The sequence below is a fragment of the Protopterus annectens genome, chromosome 4.part0, assembly GCF_019279795.1.
Source record: "Protopterus annectens isolate FY-2018-M chromosome 4.part0, PAN1.0, whole genome shotgun sequence".
In the NCBI taxonomy this organism is placed as follows: domain Eukaryota; kingdom Metazoa; phylum Chordata; order Ceratodontiformes; family Protopteridae; genus Protopterus; species Protopterus annectens.
In genome coordinates, this window is record NC_056733.1 from 612779850 (window position 1) to 612800483 (window position 20634).

Genomic DNA, 20634 nt, shown 5'->3' on the forward strand with positions numbered 1-20634 from the left:
GAGGAACATCTGTGGCTGCTCCAGCTCTTGCAAATACCTGGTCATGTTCATGGCAAAGGGTACATTGTACTCGATTATTGGTTTAATGAGGCTGAACATAGTAGGGCTGTGATCTCCTTAGCTCTGGATGCCATGCCTTACTTATAAGTTGTGCCATATAGAAGGATTTTCTCACTACCATGGACACATGGTGATCAAAGTTCAGGTTGCAGTCAACCTAAGCTCCTAAGTCCCCTACCATTGGGTCTACTTTTAGGGGAGTAATTTGCATGGGTGGTTGTCTTCCCAAAGGTATAATTATTCTTTTTTTTTTTTTGCATTGAGTTTTAGGCCATGGTTTTGGCAACAGTCATTTGTCTGTTTCAGACTTTCCTAGAGGATATCCACATCTTTGAGGGATTCACTGATTGCACCCAGCTTGCAGTCATCAGCAAGTTTGGTCAGCCAAAGGCCCTCTACATTTTTCTATATAAGTATATTCCAAACAGGAGATGTCCCAGTATCGAGCCTTGTGGGACACCACTGGTAGCAGGCATCTTGGTGGAGGTGGAGTCCCCTACCCTAACTTCATGTGTCCTATCTGTGAGCCATTTGGATGTCCATCAGGTGACATATGGATTTATGCCTAAATTTGTGAGTTTGTCTATAATACCAGAGTGAGGCATTGTGTCAAATGCTTTTGCCAGGTCAAAGTAGGCAGTATGTACCATTTTATCTTTGTCCATGGCTTTCGTGACCTTCTCAAGGAAGTACACCAAGTTTAGCAGGCATGACCTGCTCTTGACAAAACTAACCTGGGTTGCAACCAGTGTTTGAAGATTTCCTATGTCTTTGTTTATCGGGTCCACAATAATTGTTTCCTTAGCCTTGCATATAAGACTGGCCAAACCTATGGTCTGTAGTTCTCTGGGTCTGTTGATGGTCCACCTTTGTGTAGAGGTATGACAGTTACAGTCTTCCATTCCCTAGGGATGAAGCCTGTCCAGAGGTTGTAGTTGAATAGAGATTTTTGTAGACCTGACAGGTCATATTTCAAGCTATTTAGGAGGCATCCTGGGATATTATCAGGACCCACTGATGAAGTGTTTTTAGCTCTGGAGAGTGCAGTGAGGACCTACTCTTTAGGGATAGTTGAGGGAGAAAAGGTAGAAGGCATTTCCTGGGAGGAAACTGGAGTTGATGGGGGGGATATTGGACAGTACATCTGTTATATCCCCCCGGACTGGCTTAGGAAGTTCCATTTACCATTAGTTCAGCATACTTTTGGGTGTTCCATTTAAGGTTACATACATAAGTGAAAAATGCCTTATGGTTATCCTTAGCCTGGAGGGCTACTTTTGCAATGATGTTGGCTTTGTTGGACTTGATTAGTCCCCTGAGTTACTTGTTTACACTGGTGATGGAGTTTTTTTGCCTTTTGGGCATAGCCCTTTCTATTTTTGGACAGGATTTTTTTCTTTTGTTGTACAACCTATTTACACTGGGGGTCAACCCAAGGGGGCTTGGTATTGGAGTTTGTCTTAAGTTTATTTTGGTTTGCTACTGTTGTTTCTATGCAGTTATTTACATGCTTATAGAGGGTTTCTGTAAATAGTTCCATATGGGCCTCTGTGTTCTCTGAATTTGGGCAGCTTGAAATCTAGCTATGCCTTCCCTTAATAGGACATAGTTAGCCTTGGAAAAGTTCTTAAAGGTTCTGGGGTTTGCCAGGAGTTCAGTGTTTATATTTATTTCAAGGGTTACTGCTTTGTGATCTGATCTGACCAGTGAGGATTTTATCCAAGGGGGTGCAATGTTCCCTTATATTTATGAGTACCAGATCCAGGATATTTGCACCCCTAGTAGGTGTGCAGAGTAGCTGTTCCAGGGTGTTTGCATTGACAAAACCCAGGAATCTTTAAGCTGTCTGCTGTGGTGGCATAGAGGGATAATGCCCTGGCTATGATCCTGGGTTTGCTTAGCATCTCGGGCAACTGATGGAGTGGCAGGGAGGGATGGGCATACCCATCCTTGGTGGAGGGTGGTACATGGGTGTCTCTTTGACAGTGACCTCTAATGGAGGCCAGAGATGTGGTCAATGGGTAGCAGTGGGTCTGGCTGAGCTGCTATGGAGGCAGGGACGATATGCCTCATGCTCACATTTGTACGTCCACCGTGGACCATACTAGAAATCCACAAAGGGAGGGGAGGAAAAATAGGGTAGGCCCAAGTAAGACCCCCTGGATGGAAGCTCAGACATGCCAAGCCCCATTGCCTTTGGTTCATGATCAGCCCCAGCAAATACCTGAGTAAGATGTGTGGGGTATGGAACTGCTGGATGACCCAGTGCAAATGGGGCATGATGGCTGCACTGATAGCAATGATGGGCTGCACTGATAGCAATGACGGGCTGCACTGATAGCAATGATGTGTATGAAGGGAGAAAAGGCAAAAAAGGGAATCTTTGAGCCTGCATGTTAGTGGTTGTGTATGTATCCCAGTTTATGATGGGATAGTTGAAATTACCCCCTGAATGTGATTTTGGGATGAATTGTGAGTCACTCCAGTACATTTGAATATGTGGTGTGGTTATTCTGGGTCATAGGTAGCAAGGATTTGGTATTGTACTTTACCTAAGGTTAGTTGGACATGGAGTAGCTCATGAATGTCGTACTGCTTGACCAATCTTGAGGAGTGATTACTTTTTATGTAGATTGATACACCTCCACCTCTTATCCATTCTTGTGCAGTAGTTGATCTAAATGTGTGGAAGGCATTATAGCCTTGTGCTGACAAGGTGCCTTCTGCAATATCTTAGTAACTGTGCAGCTTCATAGGTTCATAGGTGTGTACTAGGGTAATGACTACAGGGGCCTTTTTAAGCCTAGCCATGCATCCCAAATCTCTTACATGTTCTGATACCCTTGATAAGTGTAAGCAGGGACTTGGGAGATGAAACATTTACAAGCAAGGGTGTGGGAGATGAACCATTTACAGGCTGCCTGTGTTCATTAGAGGCATAGGTGTCAAACCAGGGATGAATTTCCTGTTCCCCATCCACTTGTCCAAGTTACACTTGAACTAGGTCAGGAAGGAAGTCTGTTCCACATTGATGAGGAGCCTGTTCCTGAGAAAGGCTAGTATCTGGGATACATACCTGTCTCTCCAGTAAGTCCTATTTATGTCACATGCAAGGTTTAAGTCTTTAGAATGAGTAATTTTGGTGCTGTTTGTTTAGTGAAAATGCAGGATGTCCATCACTGTTGGGTCTGACAATGCCTTGTATGCCAGGTATAGATCTCCCCTCAACAGCCTGTAGGAGACAGAATACTGGGATAGGACTATGAGGCAGCCTGCATAGGACATGTTACTTCTGCCCTGTATTCTTTCAGTGAGGAACCTCTGTGGACATTCCAGTTGTTGGATATGCCTGGTTAGGTACACACCAAAGGGGATGCTGTAGTCAGTGATAGATCTGATGAATGCTGAATATAGTGGAACAATGACATCCTTGGACCTAGATTTATAAGTTGCACATCATAGAATGATTTCCTCACTACTGTAGACACATGAAGACACATGAAGATCAAAGGCTAGATTACTGTCTATGTGTGTTCCCAAGTCCCTGACTACTGAGTCAGGTCTTATGGGTGTGTGTTGTCAATATGATAGTTACCAGGGATGTCTGACTTCCTGTAAGGTACTGTTATGCATTTCTTGGCATTTAGTTTTAGTCCATGGCTTTGACGCCAGTTATTTGTCTGTGTCAGCCCTTACTGGAGAACATTGTCACTGGGGGATTCTATGGCTGCTCCTAATTTGCAATCATCTGCACATTTAGTCAACCAAAAGCCCTTGACATTGGCCTTGACTTCAGAGAAGCAAATGCCAAAAAAGAGCGGTCCCAGGACCAGTCTCTGAGGTACACTGCTTATGACTGGCTTCTTTGCAGAGGTGGACTTCTCAATTCTAACTTCCTGGCTCCTGTCTGTGAGCCAGCTGGCTGTTCACCAGGTGACATAAGGGTTTATACCTAACCTCTTGAGTTTGTCAACCATTCCCGAGTGGGGTATTGTGTCAAATGCTGGGCCAAGTCAATGCAGTGTGAACCATTTTGCCTTCTTCCACTGCTTTGGTGACCTTCTCAAAGAAGTGCACTAGGTTGGGTATGCATGACCTGCCCTTGACAAAACCAGATTGGGTTGGGTCCAGTGTCTGGAGATTTTCTATGTCATTACTGATCATTTGCATGATAATTCTTTCCATGGCTTTGCATAAGAGACTAGTGAGACTTATGGGTCTGTAGTTTTCAGGCTCTGTAGATGGCCCACCTTTGTGCAGAGAGATGAGTGTTGCAGTTCTCTATTTGTGAGTTATGAAGCATGTTTAGATGCTACAGTTAAATAGCAATTCCAGAGGGCCTGATTCATGCTATTTAGAAGGCATCCTGGAATATTGTCTGGCCTTTAGAGAGAAGGTTATGAACCTGCTCCCTAGTGATAGTAGGGGAGTTATATTTGATGGTATTTTCTGAGGGAAGATTGAGGGGCAGAGAGGGGGGTAAAGTTGGAGCGGAATTTATTGGCCAGTAGGTTTGCTATATCTTCTGCCTCAGTATAGATGGCTCCATTAACAATGAGCTCTGCAAACAATTGTGTATCGCCTTTGAAGTTGTGGACATGGCTAAAAAATGTCTTGTGGTTGATCTTGGCCTGGGAGGCCAAAATTACCTCAAATTTGGCTTTGGTAGACTTTATTTGTCCTCTGAGTTGTTTGTTTAGTTTGATGAGAGTGCTTTTATCCTGCTGATTGCTACATATCCTAATTTTTCCATGATTTTCTTCTATCTGTATAGCCTATTGATGTGATTCCACCAGTGTGGCTTGTTTTTTTATTTAGTTCTGTACTTCTTCCTGATAGATATAGTTGCCTCTCTGCAGCTATTAACATGCTTCTATAGGGTTTCTGTGAACAGTTCTGTGTAGGCATCAGTGTTGTTGGGGTTTATAGGGGCTTGAAATTTTGCCAGGTAATCACTTATAAGTAAAATAGCATCAGAGTAGTTCCTGAATATTCCAAGGTTAACTGAGGTTTCAGGTTTTATTTTTACTTCAAAGGAGACAATTTTGTAATCTGACATTACTTGAGATGACATTACACTAGGGGTGTGCAGCACTCTTTCATATAAGTGAGGACCTGATCCAATATGCTTGCACCACTGGTCAGTGCATTAACAATCTGGTCCAGAGAGTTTGTGTTTACAAGTTCTAGGAATCTCTTTGTCTGTACGTTTGGTGTTGTATATGAGTCACAGTTATTAGTGGAGTAATTAAAGTCACCTATGAATATGGTATTTGGTTGTATGGTGAGTGTTTCCAATAAGTTTAAATACATGTTATGGGTTTCCTGGGTCATAGAGGGGGAGCTGTAGCATGCAAGGACGTGGTATGGGATTTTGTCTGTGATGATCTGAGCATGGAGAAGCTCGTGTATTGTCCTGTTGGATCAGCCTTTAGCTATATTTATTTTTTATGTAAATTGAGACACCTCCACCTTTAGTGTCTGTGTAGTAGTTAGTCTAAATGTATATTAGGCATTATAGCCTTGCACTGCTTGTGTACTCTCCACAGCTTTTAACCATGTCTCAGTGACTGCACAGACATCAGCATTCTTTAGGGTGAGGAGAACTTTTAAGTAATGTATTGTTTTTTGTTTAGACTCCTTTCCAGGATGAGGAGTGTTTCCAGTGAGTGGAGCTTCTTGTTGGGACTCGTAGCACTGAGCAGTAACACCTTTAGTTTATCTTGTGTAGAATTTACTATGTTGGAAGGTTTATCAGATTTACCAGGCAGTTAGTTGGCTCTGACCTCACTGTCTTTAGGGTGGATGCTCTGGTTTCAACTACTAGAGAACTGATCCTTGAATCTGAAATTTTACTGAATGAATCAGTGTGTCCTGGAGAGAATATTGTGTCCAATCAATACTTTTCTCTCTCTCTTTCTAGCCATCTTAATCCTAGTAATGTTAACAATATAGTTTAATATTTCTTACCATGTTTGTATCTCACACCCATGTTTCCTTGCTTCCAGGAATTACTGCATTACTATAAAATGTCATGTATACTGATAAAGCAGGGCCGCTTGTTATTAAAGAATGTTTTGGTTTGTTTTCTGATGCAGTCAGCTCCTGACTGTGATGTAGGAAACTGGGATTTCATTAGGGGGCCTAGTACTCGAGGAACCAGGCAGGGAGGGATGCAACCTGCTCACCTCTCCATGGATGTTGGGAGGGATGTGCACATTTAAGAGCACATAACGCAGTGCAATTTGTCTGGTGGCAATAAGGTAAACCACCTCTAAGTACTTTGGAGGAAGGTAGGGCTGCTGGGAGGGAATGGCAGTTGTGGAAGTGGGGGACACCCTCTGCAGTCATCCCATTGCAGGTCCCTTCCATGGTGCTTTGCTGAGTGCATGCAGGGAATGTGATTTAAGGTGTTTTGTCATGCTTGCATGACTTGCTTTTTGCACCACTATAGGTGGTGCATGAATTGCCAGTTAGGATCTTCAGACTAACGACAAACATTTCAATCCACGTTAAAAGGAAAACAATTGCAAAAATAATTTTCCCAGCAGTGATACCACAAAGACGTTATAGTGATCTTTAACCTCTGTGACATCAACTCAGGGAAAACTAAGGATGTGTCCATAGATTTTAATGGATACATACTACACATGTTCATTCACGTGTCTGAAAAAGTCTTTGGACCCATGAGTAACATAACATCACCTGGGAAAAATACTGCATTTTTTTGGGCCATGATTTCACTAAAAGTTTATAAAGCTTTTTGTTGAAAAAAATGGCCCAAATAAATATATGTAGACTATGGGAAAATTCACTGTGGCACTTAACTCACCACATGCCACAATGCAGTGCTTTGCTGTAGTAAAACACTTTTAACACCAAATTCTGTGAACCACTCTTGATGGCTATCTAAATGATAGCTCTTCCCAGTCAACTGTATCCCTACTGGTAAGGAATTAATGGGCCGATTAACCAGGAGGAGGCTGATGATCGATAAGACAGCAGAGTCAAAAAGTATAAATAAAATACAATGTTACATATGGAACAAGCTCACTATGACGTGTAAATCCCAAAAGTGCGGGTCCTGAAAGTTGAAAAAATTAACTGCAATTTAAACATAAAAATAAAGAATTCCAAAACTTGCTGTTTTAAGCAGTTTTACAAGAATCCCCTTGCAGCCCCTACATGGGGATTTTTGTAGCTGCACATTCCTGCTACCTACATATACCAACTTTGAGCTCAATGTATGTGAGAGTAATGAGGAGTACATTTTGATACTGTAGTGCAACCTCAAACTTGGTACATGTTTCCACGCATTCATACTTGTAATTCTGTTATTCCAAGGATGAAATTTATATTCCTTGAAATATCAGCATGCACTCTGAAACATATCTGTAAATTGCTACTTTGTTTCTGTCTTCTTCCTCTGCTACCCTCCTTTATAGATTAATATAACTTTTAAGTAAAGGTGCTTAAGAAAATCAGAGTACTGCCGCAGAACTGGGGAATGGTAGTGAAATTCCTGCACAAAGAGAACGGTGTAGGAAAGAGGTGCCTAACTGCAGGTCACTTACTCTCTATCTCCACGTGAAAGAGAATGCTATAAAATGATCATATGGTACAGACTGGGGGAAGTTCTGAGTGGTAATTCTGGTGTACAATGGCTTCATACATCACATGACTTGCCTTTCTGAACTGAACCAGCTCTGTGACCTTTAAGATAGGCAGGAATTCCTGTAGATCTGATATATACAGAATTCAGTTTGGACTTGGTGCTCTTCTCCCACAGAAAGATGATGGACAGGTTAATGAGTATGGGAAAGATGATGGAGAGATTATGAGTATGGGAAAGATGATGTAGATATTAATGAGTATGGGAAAGATGATGGAGAGATTATGAGTATGGGAAAGATGATGTAGATATTAATGAGTATGGGAAAGATGATGGAGAGATTATGAGTATGGGAAAGATGATGTAGATATTAATGAGTATGGGAAAGATGATGGAGAGATTATGAGTATGGGAAAGATGATGGACAGATTAATGAGTATGGGAAAGATGATGGAGAGATTAATGAGTATGGGAAAGATGATGTAGATATTAATGAGTATGGGAAAGATGATGGAGAGATTATGAGTATGGGAAAGATGATGTAGATATTAATGAGTATGGGAAAGATGATGGAGAGATTATGAGTATGGGAAAGATGATGTAGATATTAATGAGTATGGGAAAGATGATGGACAGATTAATGAGTATGGGAAAGATGATGGAGAGATTAATGAGTATGGGAAAGATAATAGAGAGATTAATGAGTATGGGAAAAATGATGGAGAGATTATGAGTATGGGAAGGATGATGTAGATATTAATGAGTATGGGTAGGGCACAAGATGATGACATGGAGGAGAAGACTGACTGACTGGAAGGGGGTGGTAATTGGAAATAAATTCTAGAAAAAAATATGCTAACCCTGTAGGGTTCTTCATGTTGCAGTAGGAGGACTGGTCCTATTTAGCATATTTTCTTCAGATGTTGTAGCGGTCTAGAACAATCAGATCATCCTGTTTAATGATTACTTAAAGAATGATGTGGAAGCTGTAGATAGAGGAATAAACCTACAGCTAGTCTTGGTGTGGCTTGCAATGTGGGTAAACAGGTGGTACCTGTGATTTAAAACAAAGAGGTCCACAGTTTTGTTCTTGGTGACATATGGAGGTTATAACTCGAGGAATTACTCACACATTGAATGTGCTTTGAGGCATATTGACACTTTTTTGTCACATTTCTATGTTGGGAATGGACAGTACTAAAACAATAAGATGTTGGGATGCATAAGTAAGGAAGATGCTGTGATTGTCCTGACACAGTAAAGGGCAGTGGTAAGGGCATATTTGAAAGTAGTTCCAGTTCTGGTGAATGTGCATAAAAATGGGGATTAGGTGGTGAGTACAGTACAGCTGCAGGTAACAAGAACAGCGTATGGATTGGGATTTCAAGTTTTGGTAACACTTTGGTTTATGGTAATCCACCAAGAAGTAGCTTCTAAAACTGGAAGAAGTTATGAAAAAAATGTAACCAATTATAGGAGAACAGGCCAAGGTATTTTCATTTCATACCAAGGTCCTGTAAACATGGTTGCCCCACTCCCAAGTAAAAAAAATAATAATAATCTTAGGGCCAGTGGCTCAAAAGTCTAAGCTTAGCTGTACTGCCACTATATGTTCTACCAACATTCTGTAAACATCCATCCACCCATCTATCTTCAAACCCTTTTTTCCATTTTTTCACATGGGTTTGGGGTGTCACTTATGGGTTCATAGGTGAGTACTAGGCTAACCACCCTTGTGGGCCATTTTAAGCCTAGTCAGATTCCCTTTTTGTGCTCAAACTAACCTATTCCATTTGGTTAGAGATTGGCCTTGCCCATCCCATTATCGATAATTGTATATCACCCATAATGAGAATAACTGGGATCATACGAGAGATAATTTGATGGGACCCATGCATGGGATAAAGCATTTAGGACCTGCGTCTGTCCACAGGTAGTACAAAGGGCTGTCCTAGGGTTGACTTCCTGATTCCCACCCAAAGTTCCAATTTGTACTTGAAGACAGACAAGGATAGACTTTGTTTTATGTGGATGGGAAGTATGTTCCAGATCAGCGGTATCCTCTGCAAGATACATCTGTTCCTCCAAACTATTCTGTTGATGTTGCAGAAGAGGTTTAGATATCTAGAGCAAGTATTTCTGATGCCATTTTACTTGCTGATGTGCAGTAAATCCATCCATATTGTGTCAGAGGATGCCTTGTAGCCTTGTATGCTGGACACAGGTTACATCTTAGCAGTCTGTAGAATACCAAGTATCGTGACAGACTTTGAGTTGGTCCATGTAGGACATGCTGTATAGGCCTTGTACCCTTTTAGTATGGTATCTCTGTAATCTTTCCAGTTGTTACATGTGTTTAGGCAGATACATGCCAAAAAGAACATTATATTCAATGACTGGCCTAATGAGGACTGAGTAAATGGGGACAATGATATCCCTAGATCTAGACACAATCCCTTTGTTTATATGTTGTGCAATATAAAAGGACTTCCTTACAGCAATGAACACATGTTGGTCAAATGTTAGGTCACCGTCCACATAAGTTTACAAATCCCAAACAACTGGTCAACTCTAGGGGGTATGTTGTTAATGTGGTAGTTCCTTGGGGCAGATGACTTCCCAAAGAATACAGTAATGCATTTTTTGGAATTTAGTTTCAGTCCATGATTTTGACACCAGTCATTTATTTGGGACAAAACTTCCTGCCGAATGACTAACTCATATTGGGATTCAGTGACTGCTCCTAAGTCAGCCAGAGCCCTTTGGTATTGGCTTTTACTTAGAAAAGTAGATGTCAAATGGGAGAGGTCCCAGCGCAGAACCCTGGAGGAATTCAATGGTGACTGGTCTCTTTGTAGAGGTAACTTCCCCTATTTTATTTCCTGCATCCTATCTGTGAGGCAGTTGGCAATCCAGTGGGTGACATAGGGATTTATTCCCAGTTTATTTAGCTTTTCTACTATTCCTGAGTGGGGAACTGTGTCAAAGACTTTGGCTAGATCAACGCATGTGGCAAACGTCATCAATGACAGTCATCTAGAGCCAAAATTCACACCACCAGGTACTTCTCTAAACAAACTGACAAGAAAAGTCACTCCACTTCCAGAAGCTAAGTTAACCATTAGCATAAACCTGCAAGATTTATTTGCTGACAAAGGCAATAAAGGGGGAAGACATTCAACAAGAAATTAATCTTCTTCTTCTTCTTTCGGCTGCTCCCGTCAGGGGTCACCACACAGATCAACCGTTTCCATTTCTTCCTGTCCTCTGCATCTTGCTCTGTCACACCAACCACCTGCATGTCTTCTCTCACCACATCCATAAACCTTATCTTAGGCCTTCCTCTTTTCCTGTTACCTGGCAGCTTCATCCTTAACATCTTTTTCCCAATATACTCTGCATCCCTCCTCAGCACATGACCAAACCAACAAGAAATTAATGAATGGTCATATTAAAGTTGCAGTTAAAATGATGATGCTGTTGATGAATCTAAACAGAACATGACTAAATAAAATTCAGCATTTCATTTGTTCAGTTCATTCTATTTAAGGTAACTTTGTTTTCAGTTCCAAAACGAATGTTCATTTACTGTGTAAAAAAGCAGTCATATATCTCAAGTCTGGTGATCAGACCATTATAACTATGCTAATAAAGGCTTTTCTCTGCTGGTGTCCAATGAGAATGCATCCTATTTGACAACCTCTTGATAGCATCATTGTAGAGAAGGTTATATGTTCATAGGTTCATAGGTAGGTACTAGGCTATCTGCCCGAGGGCATTTATAAGCCTAGCCAGAGTGTGTCGGCTTTCGCCGCCCCATTGATTAATTAACTGATCCTCTATCAAGCAGAGCCAATGAAGTGATCCCAGGGGTATATTTTCTGTTACCCATCCACTCGTCGAGGTTTCTCTTGAAGAGTGTTAGTAAGGGGCTCTGCCTGATGTAATCTGGAATTTTGTTCCAAAGCAAAGGGAGTCTCTGTGACAGGAATCTATCCCTCCAGCATGTTCTATTTATTATTGTGGCGAGGTTTAGCTCACTAGAGCACGTGGCTCGCAGTGACTTGGATTTCTTTAGCTGGAGCATGTCCATCAATGGCTTTGTAAGTCAGAAAGAGATCACCTCTGAGTAAGCGATATGCCACTGAGTACAGCCGGAGTTTTTTCAGTAGAGCTGCATAGGACATATGTTTGAGGCCAGTAATCCTCTTGATGAGGTACTTTTGTGGTCTTTCCAGCTGTTGGAAGTGTCTTGTGGGGTACATCCCAAATGGGGCATTGTACTCTATGATGGGTCTAATGAGTGATGAGTAGAGGGGCACTATAACCTCTTTATTTCTAGATGCGAACCCTTTAGTAATTAGATGGGCCACATAGAAGGATTTCCTAACTACTTTGGCAATATGATTGTCAAAGGAGAGATTACTATCTACCTGGGTCCCCAGATCTCTTATTACCTCTTCTGTATTAAGGGGGCTGCCACCTATGTGGTAATTCATGAATGTTTTGTTTTTCCCAAATGGGATGACTATGCATTTTTTGGCATTTAGCTTGAGGCCATGACTTTGACACCAGGTGTCCGTCTCAGTAAGGCCCTTTTGGAGGATGTCCGTGTCAGCCGGAGAGTCAATTATGGCTCCCAGTTTGCAATCATCGGCGAACTTGGTTAGCCATAGTCCTCCTGTGTTTGCCTGTACTTCTGAGAAGTATATGCAGTAGGGGTCACAGGACTGAGCCTTGTGGATACCACTTGTGACTGGTTTAGAGTCAGACCTGGAGCCCGCTATTCTTACCGTGTGAGTTCTGTCTGTAAGCCAGTTGGCAACCCATCTCATGACGTAGGGGTTTATGTTCAGGCTGGTGAGTTTTTCTGTAATACCCGAGTGGGGAATGGTGTCGAAAGCCTTGGCGAGGTCAAGGTAGGCTGTGTGAACCATCTTTCCATCATCTATGGCCTTGGCGACTGTCTCGAAGAAGTCAACCAGGTTTAGTAGGCATGATCTGCCCTTAACAAAGCCGAAGTGGGTCGGGTGAAGTGTTTGGAGTTTCCCAATGTCTTTGTTAATGAGTTCCATGATGATGCGTTCCATAGCCTTGCACACCAGGCTAGTCAGGCTTATGGGGTGATAGTTACCAGGGTCAGCTGTGGCCCCTCCTTTGTGGAGAGGAATAACCATTGTTGTGCACCATTCTATGGGCACATAGCCTGTGGAGAAGCTGAAGTTGAGCAGCATGTTTACATGGGGGGTTAGTTTGTTCTGTAGTTCATGCAAGACGCAGCCTGGGACACCATCTGGTTCCAATGATGCTGTTTTTTTGGCTTTTGAAAGGGCTGTTTTCACCTGCACGTCTATGATTTTTGGGACACTACACTTTTCCGGTATTGTTGTGGGCCCTTTTGGAGGTGAGAGGGAAGTGAAGTTTGCACTGAATCTATCTGCCATGATGTTGGCAATATCAGTAGGTTCAGTATATTTTGTGCTGTTTTGTACTAGTTCAGTGCATATCTGCGAGTTGCCACTTAGATTCTTAACATAGCTAAAGATGGCTTTGTGGTTATCTTTTGAATCCTTGGCTATTTTTCTTTCAAAGTTAGCCTTGGATTATTTCATGAGGGACCTTAGTTTCTTACTGATACTGATCAGGGATGTCTTTCCTTCTTGGGATTTGCTTTTTTCTGAACTAGTTTCCTCCTTCTATTGTATAGCCTGTTTATTGCAAGGGTCCACCAAACTGGTTTCCTTCTCTTAGAGGAGTGAGTCTTGGTTTTGCTAGGGATGGCACAATCCATGCATCCTTGTAGGTGCTCATAGAGTGCATTTGTAAAGGTTTCTGCATCTTGGACAGCATTATCCTTTAGCATGGGTGCTGTGAAACTTACCACCGCTATCTTAAGTAAGGTGAAGTTGCTTTAGAAAAGTTTTTTACTGTGGTTTCCTTAGTTGGGGGTGGTGGTGGGGTGTGGACTTCCAGAGTGATTAGTTTATGGTCTGATCTAACCAGTGACGGGTTGACCTCTGGTGTGGAACACCTGTCACCCATGTTGGTGATGACCAAGTCCAATATGTTTTCACCTCTGGTAGGGGAGTTTACCAGCTGATCCAGGGCATTTGAGTTGATGAATTCCAGGAAGCGCTGGACCTGGGAATTTGTACTTGAGTAGTTTTCCTAGTGAATGGTAGGGTAATTGAAATCGCCCAATATCAGGGTGTTCGGTAGGACCTTCATGTTTTCCAGTGTCTCCAGAAAGGTGGAATGGTGGTCTTGGGTCATGGAGGGTGATCTATAGCAGGCCACAATTTGCATTGCAGATTTGCCCAATGTTAGTTGCACATTGATGATCTCAGAGGTATCATGCTGTGCCACTAACCTGGAGGTGTAGGTGTCCTTGATGAATATGGATACACCCTCTTCTTTTGTGTTTCGGTCTGTGTTCTGTGGCCGAAACATGTGGTATAGCCCAGTATGTGCTGGGGTGCTCTTTGGAGCCTTGAACCAGGTTTCAGTTACTGCACAGATGTCAACATTCTCCATACTGAGGAGTGCTTCAAGCGTGTGCATTTTGAGATTTAAACTCCTGGCGTTGAGTAGCATAACCCTCAGTTTTTTGTTAATTGTGCTGTTTATGGAGTTGGATTTGACTTTTGAGCCTTGCCTAAAAAAGGCACTATGGGGCAGCAAGAGCCTTTGCCAGTATTTGAAAGCCTAGGGGTGACAGGTGCAAGCCATCTCTTGCGAAGCAACGTGGCTTATCGAGCATGTCATCCCAGGCTGACAGACACTGGATCCCCTTTGAATGACACCAGAACCTTAGCCAATTGTTGAAATTGATCATTTTTTCTTTATACTGAGGTATCATTCTTGGTGAGGCCAGGATGCTTCTCAGGGTCAGGCTCATACCAGCCTGAGCTACGTGATCAAGAGCGCTTCATGTCTCTTTTCATGTAGTCCAGGGAGGTACATCTCAGGTCATTCACACCAACATGAACAATGACAGAGTCATATTTGTACTTGTTCTGGAGTGACCTGAGTGCTTGTGTTATGTGGCGGATTCTGGCTCCCGACAGACAGCTAACAGTAACCTTCTGCTTGTCCAGCCTAGTGAGTGGGACGTCAGTGTGCCTGACTATAGAGTCACCTATTACTAGTCTGTTAGGTATGTTATTTCGCCTTAAGGGCTGTGATTGTGCGCCATACTGATTTTGTGTTTTATGTGTTGTCTGGTTTGTGACGGGAGGTGCAGGTTGTTTGGGTGTCTGCTTTGGAGGTCTCTGATGCTTTTGCAGGTTTTTATTTAGAGCCTCCGAGTATGATTTTGTGTATTTGTGTGTATTTTTTGCCAGTGCTGTTTTAGTAGGTCTGTGTGCGGCTGGAGGTGTGGTGCAAGTGTTAACCTCCTCCTCTTGACTGTCTGTTCCAGTCTTGGGTGGAGACAGCTTAGCTTCCAGTTTGGCTGTATAATTGCATCTCTCGCATATGTTAGTGTTTTGTGGTAGGAGGAGAGGATTGGCTGTGTACATGAAGCAGTTGTAACATTGCCTCAGGATACCCAGATTCACCAGCTGGACTGGAGAGTGCACCTGAAGTTGCCCTTTGGTCATGCCTAAATAGTAGGGTGAGCTGCTTAGTCGCTTGGTTGGTGAGGGGTAAATAAAGAGCCTTGCCCTGCTGGGCAATCAATGTCAGGGTATATTAGTGCTTGCTATTAGGTCTGAGCCAGTGCTGGGCTGTAAGATGCTTTTTGAGTGCTTAGGTTGAGAGTTAGACTAGTTTCAAGGGAAGAACTGAAGAGGAGACTTAGTGGAGCCGGGAGTAATTTAACCGTAGCTAACTGGTGAATTAATTCAAAACTCAGTCATACCTGTGACCAAAAAATACTTTCACTTCATTATGATATAAATGGATCAAATAAAGAATTAACATAATCATATACTGCAGGTATTAGATTTGGTTCGGTTGTAACTTTTTCTGCTAAGTCTGAAACTGTTGTAATTACTGGACTGTTTACTACATAGTTGTCAATACGGTGCAGTTTTTATTTTGTGACATAACCATATATGTTTTGTTTTTCATTTATTTTAGGTATCTCAGGCCTACTTTAAAACTACTGTGCCAAAGACAATGTGTAAATGTGGCTACTCTCAAAAACAGCTTACCCAAAGTGAGAGTTGTTTACCAACTATATAGACGCCATTAATTACAAACTACCGGATAATGCACTGCTTTATACTGACCTAGAAGACCATGCTTGATGTCTTTATTGATTAATAAAAGGAATGCAGATTCAAATGAATTTGAAATGGAGTTTCAGTACATTTCACTGTATTGCATCCCACATGGATTTATTTGAAAGCCAAAGACACACTGTTCATACTCAGGTTAACTTTATGTAAAAGACATAATGCATTTTGAATGAAGAATCAGTTAACTCATAGATGCTGTGGTCCACACTTCCAGACATGCTTTTTAGAGGATGTGAAAATGGAGACCACTGTCTATCAGGTTAACGTGGCATCATTAAAACAGTAATACAGTACCATATTTTCAGAATTGTAACTTTTTGTATTTTTTCATTGCTATGGGCCTTCGCTTTAAAGTAAAGAAAATATTTGGCCATAGGATGCCCAGAGCAGCTGTATGTATATGAATATATATTAAATAAATACATTATAGTAACTGAAGAAGAAAACAAGGATTTTTTTTTTCATATTGATAACCACAGATAAGGTTTGGAGTCTGGACCTTGCATCTTGTCAGTAAGGCATCATCTACTGCATTACAGTATTTTTGTTCCTGAGGCACATTGTACATGAGCACTGCAGTCACTGTGTGTAACACTGCAATACTGTCTGGAAGAAATGGTGTTCAGGTAACCTTAGCACAAGACAGACAGGTTCCCTTTTGGCTCAGAAATGGGAAAACAATCTAAGAATAATTAAAATACTAAATTTGTGTGTCAATGTTTTGCCTGTATGATTGCCACAATCTGCTGGAACTGAAACAGACTGACGTGCTCACCTTTCTGATAATGAATAATTTGGGGCTATCATTTTGGTATGAAAAATATGTCCATGGCACATCCAATAGAGAAATATAATAAGAAATAATGATACTGTAATTAGAATTGTCAGATTTACTTGTAATTTGAATTATTTGATTTAGTTTGCCTTACTATTTTATTTACTGTAAAGTGTTACAAAGTCATAGATATTGGACCAAAGGCCTGAGCCTTTTTTTTTTATATTTCACTAGTTTGTGTATATATAGGACTGTATTAATTTTCTGTTTATTCCATCATATGAAAGGTTCTCTAAACTTAGGCACAAAGAAACGAGGACAGAATTTTATTGTAAAAATGGTTAATTATGAACCTGTTTTATTATTTTGTTATTGTACAAATACAAATGAATAAAACATGTTCTTTCCATTAAGATGTAAAAGTAAAATTAATATTTTTGCTAAGACAAATGTGACACTAAAGTACTTAAGATCTTCTTGCTTTCATTTTCTGCATTTTGTTAAAACTTAACATAAATGATAAGGAAGCCACGTTATTTGACAAGATAACGCTCTGTCCCAGAAGCCTTAGCAGTTAATGCACTCTACTACTGGGATAAGGATACATTCAGTAAAATATATAATGTGATCACCAGAAAAAAAAGAAGATATACATTCATAAAAAAAAAAATCAATGTAATTTTCCCCAGCTCTGAAGGTTAGATGGTTTCATTAGGCTGTGAATGCAGGTTATCCTTCCTGCTAATGACATGAATGCACAAGTGAGGTTCCACAGATCTAGAACCCAAAACTGATAAAGCTGAGAAGATTAGTATAAGCCATCATTACACTTGGGATGTCCAGATGTTCTTCGTGTTTCACTGTTGCAGTCATCACATTTGGGTTATCCCTGCCAGGGTAGCCCTTTGCTGGCCCGAATACCAGAGGTTTAGTATTTCTGCATTGGTTGCTGTCACTTCAGGACTGACATCAGGTTGTCAGTAGTATAAAGTAAGGCAGCCGACACCATTGCATCAGTCTTTCTTGCCATGGAGCCCAAAGCAGAAGCAGTTCACATGAGTGCCGATCGGCCGCTACCTGAGTTTCATCTACCGATTTGAAGCTGAAGTCTTCTAAAGCTAAGTACCCTGTTGGAGATGCTTTTTTCTTGCACTAACCAATGTCAGAAAAAGTTAGCAATTGTCTCACCTGTGGAAAGCGAATACCACACTGAGACTTTCATTCTTACTATGTCACTTGTTTAGGCCAAGACCACAACATTCCCCGCTGCCGCTTCTGTGCTTTGTTCAATGCCAGAACTATCCGTCGTTGGGCCCTTATTCTAGCTAGATATTTTCACTTACAGTCCTCAAACTCCAATATGGCTTTGGTAAGCCATCCGACAGCAGATCTTCCAAAAAAATGTAAAGATAAACACAGAGACAGACCGCACAGGTCCAAACCTACCGACGATGCTTCTGTTAAGCTAGTTGTCAGTTCTCCGGTCCTCAGTGAAGTGCTTTCGCAGCCCCTGATGTCCGCTTTTGTGGATTTGCAGGCTGCTACAGAGACCCTTTTGGAGTCTGGTATGCCGCAAAACTCTTCTTCGACTAAGGATCCTGTGGTCATCTCTACCTTGGATGGGTCCAGAGCCACTGAGCAGGCACTGGCTTCCAAGGAAGTCCTTCGCATTACCGATTCTCGACACAAACCGACATCTTCTTTCACAACTACCATTCTTTCAAAAACTACCGAGTTTCTTAGGCCCAGGGTACGAACCACATCCAAGAAACTGACGACCCAATCTCAGGCACCTGCTTCCTTGCCTTAGTCTCAATTGCTTAAAATGGCAGAAGACCTTATCATGCTGATCAGGGGAAGCCACGCTACCCCCTCCAAAAGGAAAAGAGATCCGTCCCCTGTAGTTTTGTCTGAACAAGAGTCAGATGACTCTGATGCATCTGAATATGAAGACATACAACCCCTCTCTACTTATGAGGATTCTGATGCAGAGGATTCCATCCCTTCCGCCTCTCCCCCAGAGGATTTTTCCTTTGGGGAAACCCCTCCTACCTTAAGGGAGCATTTCCAATGGAAGAGTCAGGACTACCCTCAGTCTAAAAAGAGACTCAGGGAATTCTTAGATCTTCCACAGCACAGACCCTTGGCCATCCCCCCAGTCCTGGATGTTGTGGAGAATGTTTTCCTGGAATCCAGCTTGACTCCTGACACCCTCCCTCCTGCACCCAGAAAACCAGACAGGTACTATAGAGTCCCTGACTCACACACATTTCTTTTTAAAAATCCTACTGCTGACCCTGAGGTAGTTTCTCAAGGGCCTAAAGGGATTAAAGCAACCTCTGCTAAGAATCCCACCCCCTCAGATAGGGATTCCCGAGCACTAGACAGATGTGGTAAAAAATATACACCTCAGCTACTCTTGCTATCAGGGTACTAAATTGTCAGTTCCATGTGCTAAAATTTCAGCAGCATACCTTGGAACTCCTCAAACCAAAAATGTCTTCCTTTCCTGCTTGTGCAGAATCTAAAGAGTTACAAGAGTTAATGCATTCTGCAAGTCAAGTAACTAAACACACCTTGCACTTTGGTTTTGATGCTCTAGAAGCTTCTTGCAGGGCAGCAGTCACCGGATCTGTCATTAGAAGGCATATATGGCTTAAGAAACAGTCCTTGCCAGACCATGTCAAATCTAAATTGTTGGATGCCCCCTTGCACAAAGACAACTTATTTGGCACTAAGGCAGAAGCAGCCTTAAAAAAGATGGAAGAAAAAGCAAAATCTATGCAGACAGTTAAGCATTTCTTACAGGTTCAGCCACCCAGGTTCAGCAGGCATTGTCCACCAAACATTGGTCCTTTCCTGCTCCCACTAAACCAGTCCAGCCCAGACCCTGGGGAACCAGACCCTCCCAGACAGCAGCAACAGGGAATGCAGAGATGTAAGCAGTGGACTACCTGCACTTCAAAACCAGGGTGTTTTAAGCCACACCCTTATGGTAAGAACTTACAATGACTCAGCTCACCCACCCCCTTCCTCTGCCCACTTTCACTTACCCCTAGGAAGAAAACTCTCCTTTCAAGGAGCACCTGGGCCACCATTACCAACGACCACTGAGTTCTCAACATAGTGTCCCAGGGATACAATTTTCTTTCCACACCCTTCCTACCACAAAAGGGTTCTCAGATCTACCTCCAAACCAGTGGGCAGAGGTGCAAAAACAAGTTCTTTCCCTGCTCACTATGAGGGCAGTGGAGCACGTTCCTGTAGAACAGAGAGGCCAAGGTTTCTGCGCCAGACCTTTTCTGGTACCCAGAAAAGAGGCCACCTGGCACTCCATCCTTGATCTATCAATTCTAAACATCTTCCTGGTGATCCCAAAATTCAAAATTCTCACCTTCAAGCAGCTGCTACCCATGCTCTCCAAGGATGCTTGGCTAGCCACCCTAGATTTAAAAGAAGCCTACCTCCATATTCCTATCAGGAAATCATGCAGGAAATATCTCTGTTTCAGGCCAGGATCTCAGCACTTTCAGTTCTCTGTGCTTCCTTTTGGCTTATCTACTGCTCCCAGAGTTTTCACAAAATGTCTGGCTCCAGCCATTGCCTTTTGCAGACAAAGGAATATCCAGATTTACCCATACTTAGACGACTGCGTAATTCAGGCAGGCAGCCAGGAAAAGCTGCTCAAGCACCTGGCCTTTGTAAAGTCCCTACTAACCTCCATAGGGTACACAATTAATGAAAATAAATGGTGCCCACCCAAAGGAGTATATTCCTGGGAGCTAGCCTGGACACAGCATCCCAGATGGCATTCCTTACACCAGAAAAGCAAACTTTCCTGACAGCCTACTTCTCTCAACTAGCCACCAGACACCAGCTATCCGCAAGGAAGATCCTGCAAGCTCTGGGGTTCATGGCATCTTGCATACTACTCATTCTAGATG

General features: G+C 42.2%; 1 protein-coding gene across 3 annotated transcripts in view; it reads left to right on the forward strand.

Moving 5' to 3' along the window:
• Positions 1–15965, forward strand: part of LOC122799471 — a 229918-nt gene extending 213953 nt beyond the window's left edge. For all 3 annotated transcript variants that reach the window (XM_044068547.1, XM_044068549.1, XM_044068550.1), the window contains exon 4: positions 15755–15965. In XM_044068547.1, coding sequence (XP_043924482.1) covers positions 15755–15859 — 105 coding nt within the window. In that variant the 3' untranslated portion in view covers positions 15860–15965. The remainder of the gene's footprint in view (positions 1–15754) is intronic.
• The last annotated feature ends 4669 nt before the right edge of the window (positions 15966–20634 follow it).